The sequence below is a fragment of the Periplaneta americana genome, chromosome 3 (assembly GCF_040183065.1).
Source record: "Periplaneta americana isolate PAMFEO1 chromosome 3, P.americana_PAMFEO1_priV1, whole genome shotgun sequence".
NCBI classification, from domain to species: Eukaryota; Metazoa; Arthropoda; class Insecta; order Blattodea; family Blattidae; genus Periplaneta; species Periplaneta americana.
In genome coordinates, this window is record NC_091119.1 from 153,720,505 (window position 1) to 153,737,118 (window position 16,614).

Genomic DNA, 16,614 nt, shown 5'->3' on the forward strand with positions numbered 1-16,614 from the left:
TGCTTAAAATGTCACAGTAAATATTTTAGCAATTCACATACATAGTACAAGTATATTTTCATGATCACCGATGATTCTGATGACTAGGGTTGTGAAATCATGATAACAGACAGTGAGAATGATGAAACAAACAGCATGTGAGTACTGATATGCAAAATTAAACACTCTGTCCTCCATGCTGATCACACGCACACACATACGCACGTACACGCATACTCACATACACACATATACAAGTGCAATAATAATTATAATAATAATAAATATGAACTCTGTACTTTTCATTCCCATAAAGATATATATACGGTGGAATGTTGTAACTTCTTGGGAAGCACTTTGGTAACAAATGGTACTACAATAATAATACAATGTGATCTGGGATGTCATTATAGAGTGCTAGTTTTCTTTTTTCTCTTTTTTTTTTCGGGAAGCCATCGATTTCAATAATAAAACACATTTCTTAAGTCTAATGTGGTACTTTGCGAGTATGTCTTAGTTCCCTAGGAACTTAATTATACAATGTCTTGTACTGGGTAGCTTTAAATGAGGCAAAACGTTGTGATGCTAAAGAGAACCTGGCACATTACATGCTGAGCAATTGTTATTATTATTGTTGTTGCTGAGTACTGAGAGTATGTCGAGTATAGAACCAATATCTATTTTAATTTTAATTCTATATTATGAAAGACTTGGCATGTTTCCAAAAATTTGGTAAATTTTAGATAACTAGGTCACCATTCTCAGTTAAAACTTAATGTTTACGGTATAGGTTGATTTTCACCTATGATAACTTTGTTTATTCTCCATTTTTTCTGACAGTGTTGCTTAATCCCTAAATATTATAAATGTTTATTTAATAAATAATATAGACAGAGGTATGATCAGAAAAAAGAATAATGAAAACATTTTTTGTAAGTATTCAATTAACATAGGCGGAGTTATGGGGGGGCATGGGGTGGCACTGCGCCCCCCCAAACTTGTCGCAACTCTTTTTTTTGTTCCTATTAACGTTAGAAAATATTGAATTCAAAAGACATTTTTTGCTTTTGTTTATGATTAAGTTTCTGTGCTTAAATTGATGAATTAATGTCTTCAGATCATGTGTCTGGACTACAATATTTATTTTAAATTTCTGAATCTATAAGAATTTCTATACCTCATTTGAGGAATGGAAGCATTGTAATGTTTCTTTTGTAACAGCCTGTATTCATGTGTTAGAAGTCTGCAGGTGTTCAGGCTGCCATTTGGAGAAATATGAATAACATATTGCACAACAATGCAGAAGAAAAGAAAAGTGATCCCGGAATAATGTGTAAACTTAAAGACGAGATTAAATAAAATAATTAGAGTTTACATTTCATATAATATCTTCAGGAAGGTAAGCTTCATATAAAAAAGTTTCTGTTAGCACAGTTACGTAATTTTATTGATGTATGCATGTGTTTCTGTACGAGAGACAAAAATAGGGAGATTGTTTTAAGTTATGCCATATTATAATTTGTAGCAGACATACAGTTCAAGCCCTATACAACTCGGTCCGAAACATCGCGGATATGGACGTAACTCTGTAAGAAACATGCCCCCGAAAATAATTTTATTAAATGATCATCTTCCGATATACTGTACCATGGTTAAGCTAGGTATAATGGGGGGATGAGGTAAATGATGTCCCCCATAACCCCTTTATATGGGAATTGTATGGTTTTGATTTGCCCCTTCAAGGAAACGGTTCTCTCTCCACCTATGATTCAATCATTTATATGTAAAGATTTTCCATATTTTGTCCAAATATTTATACCTAACCGTCTTCTTTTGGGTTTTTTGACCTAAGAAAATGAGGGTACATGGTAGCCAGTATTATGTTAAGAAATAATAAAATGTCATAGAAACAAGGGACAAACTTTCATGCACCATATGGGATTTTAACCCATGATCATGGCTTTCAGATGCCTATAAGATTCTAAATTAATTACTGTGTCATTGCTAATGGAATAATTTCATATTTAAATGTTCATAATTTATTATATTATCTTGACCCATGAAGCTCTATGAGATAGTAAACGATTCCACACTAGCTTTTACCCACAAATCTGCCAAGTGCAGAGGCAATTACTATTAAAAACGTACTTTCAAACAACTTGTATCAGGAATCTCAATGTTTCGCACATTTAATCTCAGTCAGTATCTCTGGAAGATACGGTAAATGTTAAATCATCTTTATTTATAACAAATTATTTGGAAGCTTCCTCTTGATATTGGTTACATGCCCAGTGTACTTCAATATGTGAGCAATTATGAGATTGCATTACAGAATACCAAGTCTCTCAAGCATCATATACAGGGTGTTTCATAAATAAGGAACAAACTCGAGTTTTCAAGCAACATTATGACATAAATCAAATGGAAGCCTAGCTCACTGTCTCAGTTTATAAAACAGAACAATGGGAGAAACTGGAAAATGGATGAATGACATTTTAGCACTTTGTTGCTGAAAGGCATATGGTGACAATGATGATGGGTATGAGTAAGAAGCCTCCTTTAGGCTGTTACATTGTGAGAGCATAAGTAACACCACTGTATATACATTTATATGCACATTTACAAGAATAACAAGAAATAACGTGAAGATGATAAGAAAAGTTTTTTTTTCATATTTACAAAGTTAGTATGACTTGTACAACAGCAGAACTGGAAGTGTTGGTTACACACTTGTATATTGTCAATATCACACACTTTTACAATGAAGCATTTTCGCTATTAGGCTGACAATATGGCATGTAGGATTAGGAAGATAGTGATAATGGAAAAATCTCAACAGTTCCATGTAGTAACATAGAGAAGACCTAGAAGGAAATCCCCACGGCATTTAAACGAAACAGAAATAAATTAAACTTGTCTAAATATTAGAGAAGGTCCACTGCTGTAGTCTCATGGTAGCATCTTTGCTCCTGAACCCAGCGAGCCGGAGCTCGATTCCCTGCTTAGGACAAGTTGCCTGGGTGAGGTTTTTTCAGGGTTTTTCCCTCACTCCTATGGATGAATATCAGGTAACTTTATCAGGCATATGGAACCCAATTCATTCTCGCCACTTCCTTTCCTTCTTTATCATCCTTTCCTCTTCATTTCTGGTTGTCATACTTGGTTTTCAGATCGTGCCTTTGGCGGCCCTCTGAAGCTGCTGACTCTCTCAGCCGGCCTCCATGGACATGTCAAGCTGTGATAGTTGGTGGCTAGCAGTGGAACACACTCCCCTCCCCAAGGGAGAGGGGGCTTACATCTCAGACCATTCAGGAGATGGAAGAAGGGACTTACCACTCAGACCGTTTAAGGGGAGGGGGGAATGAATGGTGCACGGATATGAAGGATGTCGGGACTGGTCATCAGGGTGTTAGCAGTTAGGTTGGTTCAGCATAGGCGGGGTCGGTGGGCTTGCAACTCATCCCAGAGGCGCACAATAGACCTCAGGCCACGGTACATGGGATGTTCCCCTCCCGAACTCATAGAGAGAGAAAAAAAATATTAGAGAATCAGCATAAAAATGTGTGTCAGAGCAAGTAGGCTAATTAATAACTGTGAGAATAATATTATTCGTCCAGTTTATAACACATACCAATTGTCTAACAAAATATCAAGTGAACATTCTAGATTTGCATGTGAATGGAAATCATACTCAAAACTTCAGGTCAACAGAAGAGAAATAAATATTTAATGATAACTACTACATTGTTTAGCGTTAATGGAATTGATGATAGGGTGAGATGGTACTTGACGAAATGAGGCAGAGAATTCACCATCTGACATTTGCCTTACAGAGCTGCCACGGTGGTCTAGTGGCTAGAGTGCTGGACTTATAATCCTGTGGACCCGGGTTCGATCTTCAGCATACCCTTGATTTATAACTTGTGTTAGGCAAGTCCCTGGCCAAAGTAACACAATGTATTCCTCTGGGAGCTCCAGTTCTTCTGCGCCATCCCAACAAATCTCCAATATTATCTCATTTCTTCGCAGGTGTAGCATAGACAAGCCTCCTATGGCAATGACTCTGTCGGTAAATTGGTCTGCACAACTGGCTTCATATGGATGAATGACGAACAGCCAAGTACTCGCCATTAGTTAAAAAATAATTTGTCTTACAGTTAGGGAAAATGTCGGAAAAAACTCTACCACGTAATCAGCCCAAGCAAGAATCAAACCCATGCCTGAACACAACTCTGGATCAGCAGGTGAACATGCTACAACCTGAGCTATCCCAGTGGCTCACTTCATGTTACTTTTAAAAAATAGTTTAGTTTGCAAAGTTTAAGAGAAGAAATATCATCTTTTCGGGAAACATTATTAAAAATTAGATTCCAGTTAGCAATAATAGTTAACATTATCATGAAAAAATTATGACGAAATATGGACATTCGTGAAGACTGAACATTATATTTCAATTTTGTATGTAAAATGTAAAAAATTTCGCTGTTATGGTACCTGAAAAGAATTGTAGTACGTATATAAATTACGAAGTATTTCTCTTTATTTATACTCGGATAATATAGATAATAGATAATAAATAAAAATAGATAGTACGTCAAACAGTACCACATAACTGAGTATGTAACTCGCATTTGTATTAAAATACATTCTAAAGAAAAGAGAGGTTAATGTCTCTACTTTTGTCATGGACAAAGAATTGCTCACTACTTAAATTCATAATTATAAGTAATTGATTAATTAATTGTTCATAATTATAAGTAATCAATTACTTATCTTCAAGTGTTAACAGTAATGTACGCAAGATTCAAAATGGATCATAATTATATTTAAAAAATGAAACTTCAAATCGGATTAGAGATACATTAAAGAGATCAACATTACGATTATACTAACATGGAGACTGCTAAGACAGCATTAAGGAAGAAAAGACTAGAATACAAATGGGAAGACCAGGAGTCAATGGCATGACAGATCAGGAAGGACAACTTAAACAATATTTCAGAAACAGTAATGACGACGATGATAATGACTGTGATTATGATCGATATCATGACGTTAATGGTGACAATGACAATCACAACAGCTATGTTCGTGGCTTTTAAACCAATTCATATCGTATTGCTTCCATACTTGCCACTGTAATGGAAGAAAGCAACAACGTGCTGCACTGCTGGGAATGACATACATTATATTTCAAGAGACTTCCACAATATTCTATATAATACTTAATTTTGAAAAAGTGATAACATTCACATGAGAAAATAGAGTTTGTAATTTGTGAGGAAGGAGGGGGTACCAGTTTCTCCCCGTTGCATAGGAATGTATTGTTTGTTCCTACAATACAAAACGCCCACTACAATAATCTCAGACAGAGGAAACAGATACCATAATGGATATGTCTCGAATATCAACACTGCACACACCCACTCGATGCACCACTATCCCAGCTTGTTTTATGTGTCTGTCTTTTATGAGCTTCACATGACTTGGGAAGATACACACACCTTGAGGCTTTAATTATCGCATCCTGAGAAAGTTATGTAGGTGCTGTCTCTGACAGTTCAAAAGAGAGAGGAAAAGCAAGCATTGCTGAAACTGAGTATCTCCAGGAAGGTGCAGTATCTTGTAGATCAGCAGTTCTTAAAATTACGAACTGCAAGGCACATTTCCCTCTCCCTTCCAACTGCTTTAATGGCTACAAACACCAAAGTAAATAACAGAGCCATTGGACATGCTATCATATTTACCATATTTATCAGAATATCTTCGTCTAGTTACTTTAATTGCCAAATTATACCAATAATGAGGGTAAACACGTACAGGAATAAATTACGTCTTTACTGAGAACAGATTACTTAACATTTATCAAATTCTGTACTCGTAATTTTTAACGACAAATTTTCCACTGTATTTCTAAATGTTGTGTATGTGTATAATATGCCTGTATATAAAACATATTATATTGATCATGCTATTGATTGTGGCAAAAGAAAGAAGACAAAATAAATGACAATAGATCTTGCCTACGTTCTAGTTCTCGAAAGATTACCATTTTATTTATTAAATGAATCTAACCACTATATAACTGATTCTATTTGTTTCATCTTCGTCTTTCTTAAAAAATTCTAATATCCATAACGACTTTACATTGCATAATAATACAATGTACTAAGAATCTGCTAATGTAATGCACTTTATCTTAAAGTTTCTGCTGAAAATCGATTCTAACCTATAGAGGATATTAATAATAAAGTACTATTTCTTACTGTACTCTAATTCCTTTATTGAAATGTGATGAAAATTTACTCATCTTTCCCTTCCCCTTCAAAATCAACTATAAAACTCCAATATATTTCCAATGTTATTTTGTATTCTATTGGCACTGATGGTTTAAAAACTTATTTAGATATGTGTATCAAATGGTTCTTGTTGTGAGTGCCACTGTCTTAAGTATAAATAGTGTGTGGCAGTGGAGGTATTAATAGGACAATATGACTAGGTATTTAAATATGTGCTTCATTCATATTAATAGTGGGCTACCCATTACAAAATATAAAGTGGACAATAAGTTCATGAAAAATTTATAATTCTATTCCTACTCAGCACTTTGACAAGGATCACCAAGGAATAGATTTCTGACTACAGTAAATGTAATTTAATGTAATTACTACGTAACACCTGCCTGATTCCAAGATTTAACTTGAGATTTACTTCAATTAGTAATAACAATAACGGCCCACAGCAGATGGTTTCTTAGCATGATCGTATTTTTTAAAGTGTTAGTAAGAGAGAAACACTTTTCCCTTCTTTTATTTCGAGTACAGTTCATATATCTTTCTACTTTATTTCCTACTTTGTCCGTCAGAGGTCTCTGGGGTCTCACGAGAAGTCCTATAGAGGCAGCGGCAGTCTCAAAAGAGACATTGACCTCCCCTCTCTCCACTTCCGTCACAGAATCATATATCCACAAAATTGGGAGCATCCTGAGTCGAAAAGAAAAAACTCTTTCAATCAGGACAACTTACATCCACATAAATATGGTAAATATCTTAGAATAAATGTATATGTATAGGAATGAATCCTCCATAAGAATCTGAAGTTTGAGTAGAACCTCTGAAATCCGTAATGAATGTTCATCCAAAGCACTGCTACAGTATGTAATTTATATTCATGCTGACCTTCAACAATTGGAAACTTGTGTAATATGGTTTAATACAATAACGAGCAACGAAAGATGACTCTCACAGTCGCACAATATTTCCAGCCTCTATGTAACAGTTCCATGTAAGTGTACAACTGGTGGGAACACCAAACAATACAACATGTTGTATAAAAATTTAGAATCTGAGTAGCATCCCCTAGGAACTGTACAATGAAACTGTGGCTGAACATCTTTCTTTACGAAGTAATATTTCAGGTTAACCACATTTGGATCTTATCTCTTGATTCCTTTCACAATGCTAGCATCCTACACAGACTCTTCTTTCCTAACCAGTTGTATACCAAATTCTCAACGAATTCTCCTGTTTGAAGAAAATTTAGGTAGGTCACTCATACCACACTCCTGTAACTTCAACTTCATTTCCATCAAGTATTTCTTATAACTTATTCCAATAAGGTTTTTCTTTTGCTTTTTTTTGGACATATGGATCTGTACTATGACCATTCTGATCAATTCACTAAGATATAGATATACATATTTACGGCATCAATTATTTTGTTTAATATACTCAAACTTTCCAAATGCATTAAGAATTTAATTCTAAAAAGTTTTATATTATTTTTAGATAATAAGGCAAATGTGAAAGGCAGAATCTAATTACATTCAATTTTACAGAACTGTAATAAATATCCTTATGAAAGAGTACTAGAACTAATTTCCTTCTTATGCAATGTATACGGCTTAGTGAAGCCTATTGGATGACGACCTCTCAACAAAGGTTCGATTCCTGACATATTTTGTGAGATCTGTGGTGGACCCAAGAGACTTCGGGGCATGTTAACTCCCATAACCTCATCATAGTCCTAAAATATCATCGAATAAAGTACTCGTTCTCTAAATCTCCATGTAACATTATAGATTTTATATTATTTACTTAGTGAGACAACACTGTATGAAACATTTTTATTTCTAATATCCCCAACTATATATTTCCTCTAGAGTGAGAAACCATAGGTAACATTTTTCTTCAATAACAGGACTCAAGTCCCACAATTATAAAGTCATACCATTCTGAGAAGCAAACAAATCTAAAGTAAGAGAACAGAAATAAAAAATAATGCTATTAAGGAAACTTCAGCCATCTTTGTGTGGGAACTATAAGTTACGGGACAGAATATTACTACAGAAAAAGCTGAAACCTAGTTAATGCAAAGTCCAAGTAGTTTGGTCCCCTCTGTTTGGATTAAAGAAGTTCTACTGCAAAAGAAGATAATATCTTATATTGATATTGTGACTTCTTGTACACACTTCTCTCTTAATATATTTAATACATTTGCATCTCAATCATACTCAGGATATGAACTATGCTATTTCTTTAATTATTCAATTGTATGTCTGATAAAGTATTAGAGATCTATCCCACCTTCCAATGGATCACAATTATGCACATATGGTGTCTGCAGCCATCAAATCAAGCTACTGAAGTCTCACGCAGCCATGAGAGATGTTGGCTGTCTAGAAGAGTAAGAAGGAGACTCGTGTGCGTCGTGCATCTCCCTTGGCCCTTCGGGCCATTCCAAACTGTCAGATGGACGGGTCGGTTCCAGAGCCGCCACCCAGCTTTCCTCCCTCACCACCGGCTCCTGCTCCACTGCCATCCTCCTCTCGGAAAGGTGAGCCTGATGCTCCTCCTCGAGACGATAATCCACGGAAATCAAGGTTATACTGTAACAGGAAAGTTTCAAAATACCAGTATTCAGAATCTCTACAAATTCAATTATCCAGAGTTGTTTTTATTCTCATATTACGTACCATATTTAGTGAAGAACTCTTTTTTTTTTTTTTTTAGTTGGTTATTTAACTACGAGGTTATTTAGTGTTGATGAGACTGGTGATAGCGAGATGGTATTTGGCGAGATGAGCCCGAGGATTCGCCATAGATCACCTGGCATTCAACTTACGGTTGGGGAAAATCTCAGAAAAAACTCAACCAGGTAATGAGCCCAAGCAGGGATCGAACCCCCGCCCGAGCACAACTTCAGACTGGCAGAAAAGTGCCTCAACTGATTGAGCCATCTTTTATATCCAATACTCTCAGCAAGGTTGAACCTGAGGATCTTGATTTCAGTGGCAAGCACACAAACCACTAGAAAATGTGGAAATAGATGTTGTACAGAACTGCACGCATTGTATTCTTCACCTAACATAATTAGGAATATTAAATCCAGACGTTTGAGATGGGCAGGGCATGTAGCATGTATGGGCGAGTCCAGAAATGCATATAGAGTGTTTGTTGGGAGGCCAGAGGGAAAAAGACCTTTGGGGAGGCCGAGACGTAAATGGGAAGATAATATTAAAATGGATTTGAGGGAGGTGGGATATGATGATAGAGACTGGATTAATCTTGCTCAGGATAGGGACCAATGACGGGCTTATGTGAGGGCGGCAATGAACCTCTGGGTTCCTTAAAAGCCAGTAAGTAAGTAACCAGTGCAGAGTCTTTAACAACTTGCTGTGACAGACTTGCTTCTGCTTGCAGGATTTTGAAGAATACAATATCATGCATTACATCTTCCACAATTGAATTGCATAATTTAATCTAAATCTTTCATTACACTAAATTTCTTAATTAATATGTTCATTTATTCATTCTTTAAGAATACGTTTGTGCATATTATCTTCACATTCATTTTCATTTGATTACAAGTTATCAGTTATAAATAGAGGTAAAACCCAATAACAATTTATTTTAAAGAAATATATTTAAAAAATTGTTAAAGATTTTTGTGGATTTGATTTCAAATGAAGACCTATTAACTTTTTATAAAAACATATTCTATTTCATGTTCATCATTCCGAGATAAATTGGATCGTAGATAATGAATACGAACAAAATACATCCATTAGTTTAGGAGAAATTGCTATAAACAGATAGATGGACAGAAAGTCCAAGAACAATTCTTCAATATCACAAATGCTGAAAAACATGTGTTTCCGGAAAACTCTCTAAATCAACTTTTTGTAGTATCACAATACCTCCTAATGAGAGACAATAATTTTAATCCAATTAATTAGAAAATTATGCCACTAAATACAAATATATTTTTGTAAGCAATATTATAAAAGCCACAATGTTCTGAATACATGTAAGACTTAATTTGGCTTACTTTGGTGGCACAGGTGAAGCAAGTCGTCACCACCTTGGAAATTACATCCATAAGGCCTTTAGTCTCCTGAATGACATTATCCACCTTGGTGAAGGTGGCAGCCTTTCCAACTGTGGGGTTTTTAACAGTAAACTGAAGCTGCTGTACGTATGTTGGGACACGATCCAGATTCTCTAGTAACTCCTTTTTGTGGATACCTCCAGGAACCTAAAACAAATTAAGTTCAATTTCATTAATATACTACAATATGAAGTTAAGATTAAAATTTCATACTGCCAAACAGTATAATCCTCCATTTAACAAGATAGGAAATCTCAGTTGATATCTGTCAACATTTAACAATATTTAAAATTTGAACAGTGAGTCATTTGTTATTTAGAGTCAAAGGCAATTGGGAAGGCGGTAGTCTGCTAGCGTTTGCGTCGAGAGAGACAGAGAGAGCAAGGCAGCATACAACATTGCCACATCGTACTTCATGCGCACGTGTAATACAAATAGCGCAGGAGAGAATTTAAATTATCAAACGACAATAATGACCTTAGCTGTTGATTACTGTAAGCATGAGACCAAACGTAAACTATTTCCTTCACTAACAATACATTCTTTGCACAGTTCTCAATCCCACACCACATGCTTCTGCAGTCGTTTATTGCGCATTGGCAACGTTGCAGCCAGCATCAAGATGGCCAGCAGCGTTCTGCTCGTCAACGTTTTTAAAATAATTATACACTTTAAACACTATTTTCCGTACTTGCCTGTGCAATACTTGTCTTTTTACAGCCTCGTCTTCCATTTATTTATCTTACACACACACAGTAAATGTTAGTTTTACTTATTCAGATCGACATGAATACAACATCTATACTGACGGCTCTCGGTTGCAAAAGGAGAACGACATCACCTTGGTGGACTGTGCTTTTGTTACCTACTACAACACTACTGAAGTCCACTCTGCCACGTTCTGCCTGGCGCCCATGTGCTCCGTGTTCCAAGCAGAACTCTTTGCCATCTTGCAAGCAGTGAAATGGAGCATTACCAACGGGATTGACTCATGTATTCACAGCGACTCTCAATCTGCCTTACAAACCATTGACGATAAATACAACTTGCATTCTATAGCCGTCGAAATTAGATCCCTAATACTTAAATTTGAAGGTCGTATTTGCTTAATGTGGGTGCGCGGCCACACAGGTACTGAAGGAAACGAAAGAGCGGATACATTAGCGAAGCAAGCGGCCTCAACCAACTCAGAATATAAATATTCCACCTGTCCTATTTCGTACATCAAGCAGAAGATCAAGCACACAACTACACTCAAGTGGAATACATACTGGAACTCTAGTGTTAAAGGCTCTGTGACCAAGAAATTATTCTTTCCCAATGTACAAGACAGACTATGTTGCAGTCAGTTCTCAACCGACTTCTTTTACACCCAATTTATGACCGGCCATGGAAAATTCGGTTCCTACTTTGAAAGATTTAGGATCAAAAGTGCAGAAGAATCTCTGTGCATATGCAAAGAGAATCAGACTGTTGAACATTTGATTTTTCACTGTCCAGTGTTCGAAAGGAAAAGACACTTTTTAAGATATCATATCTCGGATTGCAATTTAAATTACTCCACACCCCTTTACCATTTTCTTAGAAAAAAATGTTGTTACAAACAATTCACAGAGTTTATATACCACATCCACGCAAGACTGTAGCTGTTAATTGTATATAAATTAATGATGTTATAAAATCCTAATGCACTATGTAAAACAAGGTGTCTATCTTTGGGGCATAATAATAGTAATGACAACAATAACTATGTTTGTATTATAGATTTTACTATTGTTGAGTATTTGATGACAGGTATATAGTTTGTAACCATAAGTAATTTTGTTTTTATTTTTTCTTTACTATCGCAAACCAACTATATAATAGGTATTTTATTTGTAACTACGCCAATTATGTGCATTATCTCATTAATATTGCTTAAAATTATGTATAAGATCACAAATTAATGTAATAATCTTGCAATTTCTCTACACCTTCGATTATAATTTCTAATTTTATTTCATTTTGTTTTAACTGAAAGTAATTATTGCATAACGTATTAGTATTGTTTACTGTCTCTTAATTAGTGTATTTATATTGTAACTATGATTCACACCTACTATTAATTCTTTAAAATTGTGTATTATCACTACATATTGTATTTCACATGTAACAAACTACAACCCTAATATACCAAAGGTAAAATAGGGTTTCAATATTTGGATAACAATAATAATAATACTTATTCAATGTATTGAAACGCTCACACGTGAACAAACGAACTCTGGAAGTACTTGTTATAGACTGATTCTGATTGGTTCTACTGTACAAGCTTGTGACGTCACATATCAGAAATGCTACGGAGCATGTAGGAGCCGACCGTCTTCCGAACTGCCGTCTAGTCTAGCCTACTGAGATGGGTGATTCTTTCTGTCCTCCTTCTGCCTCTTCCCCCCCCCCCCTTTTAAAAAGTCCAATTTTATTATAGTGCTATATAACAGTGGAAAAAATAAAAATATAGTAATAATAATAATAATAATAATAATAATAATGTTTTATTTAATCTGGCAGAGGCTGTACGGCCTTCTCTTCCACTCAACTAGAGGATGAAAAGGAAATACGTGATAATATAAAGATAACACAAAAGAATATCGAACTTATGGAGTTTTAATTTAAAATATTCTTCAAACCGCAGAACCTCATTCAAAAATGCGCAATAATAACCTGTACAATGCAGGTGTCTTAAAACTAACAATTTGTAGTAGTATTGAAGGATACCAGTAAGTTACTGAATAAAATGTAAAATAATAATAATAATAATAATAATAATAATAATAATAATAATAATAATAATAATAAGCAACAATAGTAATAGTACAGCAATAATAATATATATTACAATAACAGTAGTAGTAGTAGTTTTTTTATTTTTTATTTTAGTAGGTTATTTTACAATGCTTTATCAACATCTTAGGTTATAATTTAGCGTCTGAATGAGATGAACGTGATAATGCCAGTGAGATGAGTCCGGGGTCCAGCACCGAAAGTTACCCAGCATTTGCTCATATTGGGTTGAGGGAAAACCCCGGAAAAACCTCAACCAGGTAACTTGCCCCAACTGGGAATCGAACCTGGGCCACCTGGTTTCGCGACCAGACACGTTAACCGTTACTCCACAGGTGTGGACCTTCATATGTCAATAAATTTTTGTTAATTTACCATATTACGATACAAAGTTGGGAAGTACTTTTTACAAAATCAAGCAAGAGTGAAAAACGAGCAGAGCGTACGTTAGAGTATGGACAGTTGACTGATTCTCAGCAAGAAGTTTGTCATAGGTGTCGGCAGATGACGGGAGTAGTTTTAGTTACAACTCTAGAGCAGTTATTTGTAATATTTCAACATACTTATCTAGGTTGGCAATTCTGAATTCAGTAAAATCAACTTCCAATAGTGGCGGCCATATGCTGTAACGACGAAAAAACACACCATCTTGCAAAAACTAACTTACTGAACACTTCTCTTAGATATGTTATCAAAATGTTGGTACTAAAACTTCTAGTAAGGTATGAAGGCCTGAATATTTGTCAGGAATGAAATGTAACACTGTATAGAGAAGTGGGTTTATCATTCACTTAATGTGTGACAAGTAACAAGTAAATACTAACACCAGCAGCACAGGCCAGTATAAGAACAAAAGCTTACCTGATACGAGAACTGCCGCACTACTTTATAGAGTCTGTTGGCCTCCTCAGCAAAATATTCGGCCTGAGTAAAGAGATCCTGTGTTGTCTTCAGAGCACCTTCTCCTCGCGTGAACTGATACATGGAAAAGGCCATACTGCTCATGTTCTTGGCCCTCTTCACAATATCATTGTTCTCTTCTAAGGCAGCTCCTCCTGCTCCACTTTCTTGCCATTTATCCGTTTCTGCATCCATCTCAGAAGTAATCAATTTCATCTCCAGGCCAGCTTTTGCAATCTTAGCTTGCTCCTGTTTCAGATTAAATCAACTCAGAATCACCATCTAATACAGTCATCACAGTTCATTTTCATACCAACATGAATTTTCCCACCAAGAACAGTAATCTATGCTACAGAAAAAGGAAAATGTTGTCTTCATCCTCGCATATCTGGTAACTAAATCAATTATGAAGTCTGTGAATGTTCGTAAGACATTCCCTCTGTGAAATATTATCAAATTTATCGCAAAAACAACTTAGGTTTTATTATACTGATATTAAAATATCCGTTTGTGAGTTTGTTAAATAAGTATCATCCATTTATACCAAGCTTTAGATTGACTTCCTTAGAATCTATTTCAAATAAATAAAATAATACAGTGAAACCTGTTCAAGACGGAAGAGACATGGTCCTAATTTTTTTTCTGTTGTGGACAGGTTTCAGTGTTATTCAGGTGTGAAGTTAAACTGGAATATTTTATCATTTGTATAAATGAAAAACAAAATGGCATGCCGCAAATTGTAAGAATTACAAAATATTCCGTTTAACACTACTGACATTACCTGCATAGAATTGGAATATATCAGTCCCCTAACTATCCATTGTGCAACTCAAACCAAGAAATGGATTCGGAACACCTCAAAATCTGTGCTTTAGTGGCTGGTCATGATAATATCTTTGAAAAATATTGGAGTGTAAGAGGTCAAATGACTTTATTGTCAAACGCCTGGCATTAGAAAACAACAACAACAACAACACTACTGACATTAAATCAGCTTCCTGTCACTTATTTAATTGGTGAATGATCTTGATGAAAATCTCATTTCCTTATAAATTGTATCGTAACTCACTCATTAAACACTATAAAGTTTATTAATTACGCTAAATTTAATATCTAACACTATAATACTGTACTGTATATCACAGCACATTATTTAATAGGACTAGGAGCCTACAAGCCTTGAATTCTGGATTATCTAATTTCTTTACCAGTTCAAGGGTTTTCTTTGCAGAATAGGTCCAGAAATTTGCACGATCTTTGAAAGGGCAACAACAATCCACTTCCACAACAGTTCATTTATTTCTATGTAACCAGTTGTTTTCTGTTTCCTTTCATGTCACCATTATTGGCCTTTATTTTTGAAAGTGTTAAGTTACACCTGAGTTTTCCATTCATAAATTTCAACATTATTTACCATACTCTTCGTTTCTCATTTTCCTCCATAACTTTTACTTCATCAATTAATGATAGTGCAGCATTTTTACGCAATTTTTTTTATCACGAAATCACTACTTGCGTTCTACCCAGCTACGACAGTATACAGGAGTGAAGAATTGAACATCGTTGAAGGGACTCATCTGCCTAGTCAATAGGGTAATAAAATTTATGACCACCAGCCCAACACACTCTCGCACCCTCAAAAATTTTACAAAGAAAACTTCTTTTTATCTTACTGACCTACGTATTTCGTACATTCCTTGAAAGCACATACTGTTTCAAAATATGTTGTTGTTGTTTTCTAATGCCAGGCGTTTGACAATAAAGTCATTTGACCTCTTGCCCAATATTTTTCAAAGATATTATCATGGCCAGCCACTGAAGCACAGATTTTGAGGTGTTCCGAATCCATTTCTTGGTTTGAGTTGCACAATGGGCAGTTAGGGGACTGACATATTCCAATTCTATGCAGGTGTTTGGCCAAAAAATCATGGCCTGTTGCCATTCTAAATGCAGCTACAGACGATTTTCGTGGTAAATCGGGAATTAACTGTGGATTTTGATGCAGAGAGTTCCATTTTTTCCCTTGGGATTGTGTTATCAAATTTTGTTTGTTGAAGTCTAAGTATGTAGATTTAATAAATCTCTTCACAGAGTAATACATAGATTTAGTAACAGGTCTGTAAGTAGCAGTGCTGCCCTTCTTTGCTAAAGCATCCGCATTCTCATTTCTCAGGATTCCACAATGGGATGGTATCCATTGGAATACAATTCTTTTATTGAGTGTTTCAAAATATAGTTTACATTAAAGCAGTGTGTCCAAAATATTATTTCCGTTTTGAACAGTAGCAGACAGTTTCCGTTTCCGTGTTGGACAGTTTCCGTTTTATTCAGGAAAAATTACACATAATACATATGAATTTCGCAGGGACCAATAAATTGTTCCGAAATAGACAGGATTCCGGATTATTCAGGTTCTGATTTGAACACGTTTCACTGTATCTACTATATAATATAACAATGCGCAAGGTGGAAGTGTTGATAAGCTGTTGCCCACTACTCATGGCAATGGCTTTCATAAGCAAC

At 35.3% G+C, this 16,614-nt stretch overlaps 1 protein-coding gene across 2 annotated transcripts in view; it reads right to left on the bottom strand.

Annotated features, from left to right (window-relative positions):
* The window catches only part of alpha-Catr (alpha-catenin related), a 104,540-nt gene continuing 87,926 nt past the window's right edge, over positions 1-16,614 (bottom strand). For both annotated transcript variants that reach the window (XM_069821968.1, XM_069821969.1), the window contains exons 11-13: positions 14,053-14,340; positions 10,309-10,515; positions 1-8,866 (exon numbers count right to left, since the gene is read on the bottom strand). In XM_069821968.1, coding sequence (XP_069678069.1) covers positions 8,726-8,866; positions 10,309-10,515; positions 14,053-14,340 — 636 coding nt within the window. In that variant the 3' untranslated portion in view covers positions 1-8,725. The remainder of the gene's footprint in view (positions 8,867-10,308; positions 10,516-14,052; positions 14,341-16,614) is intronic.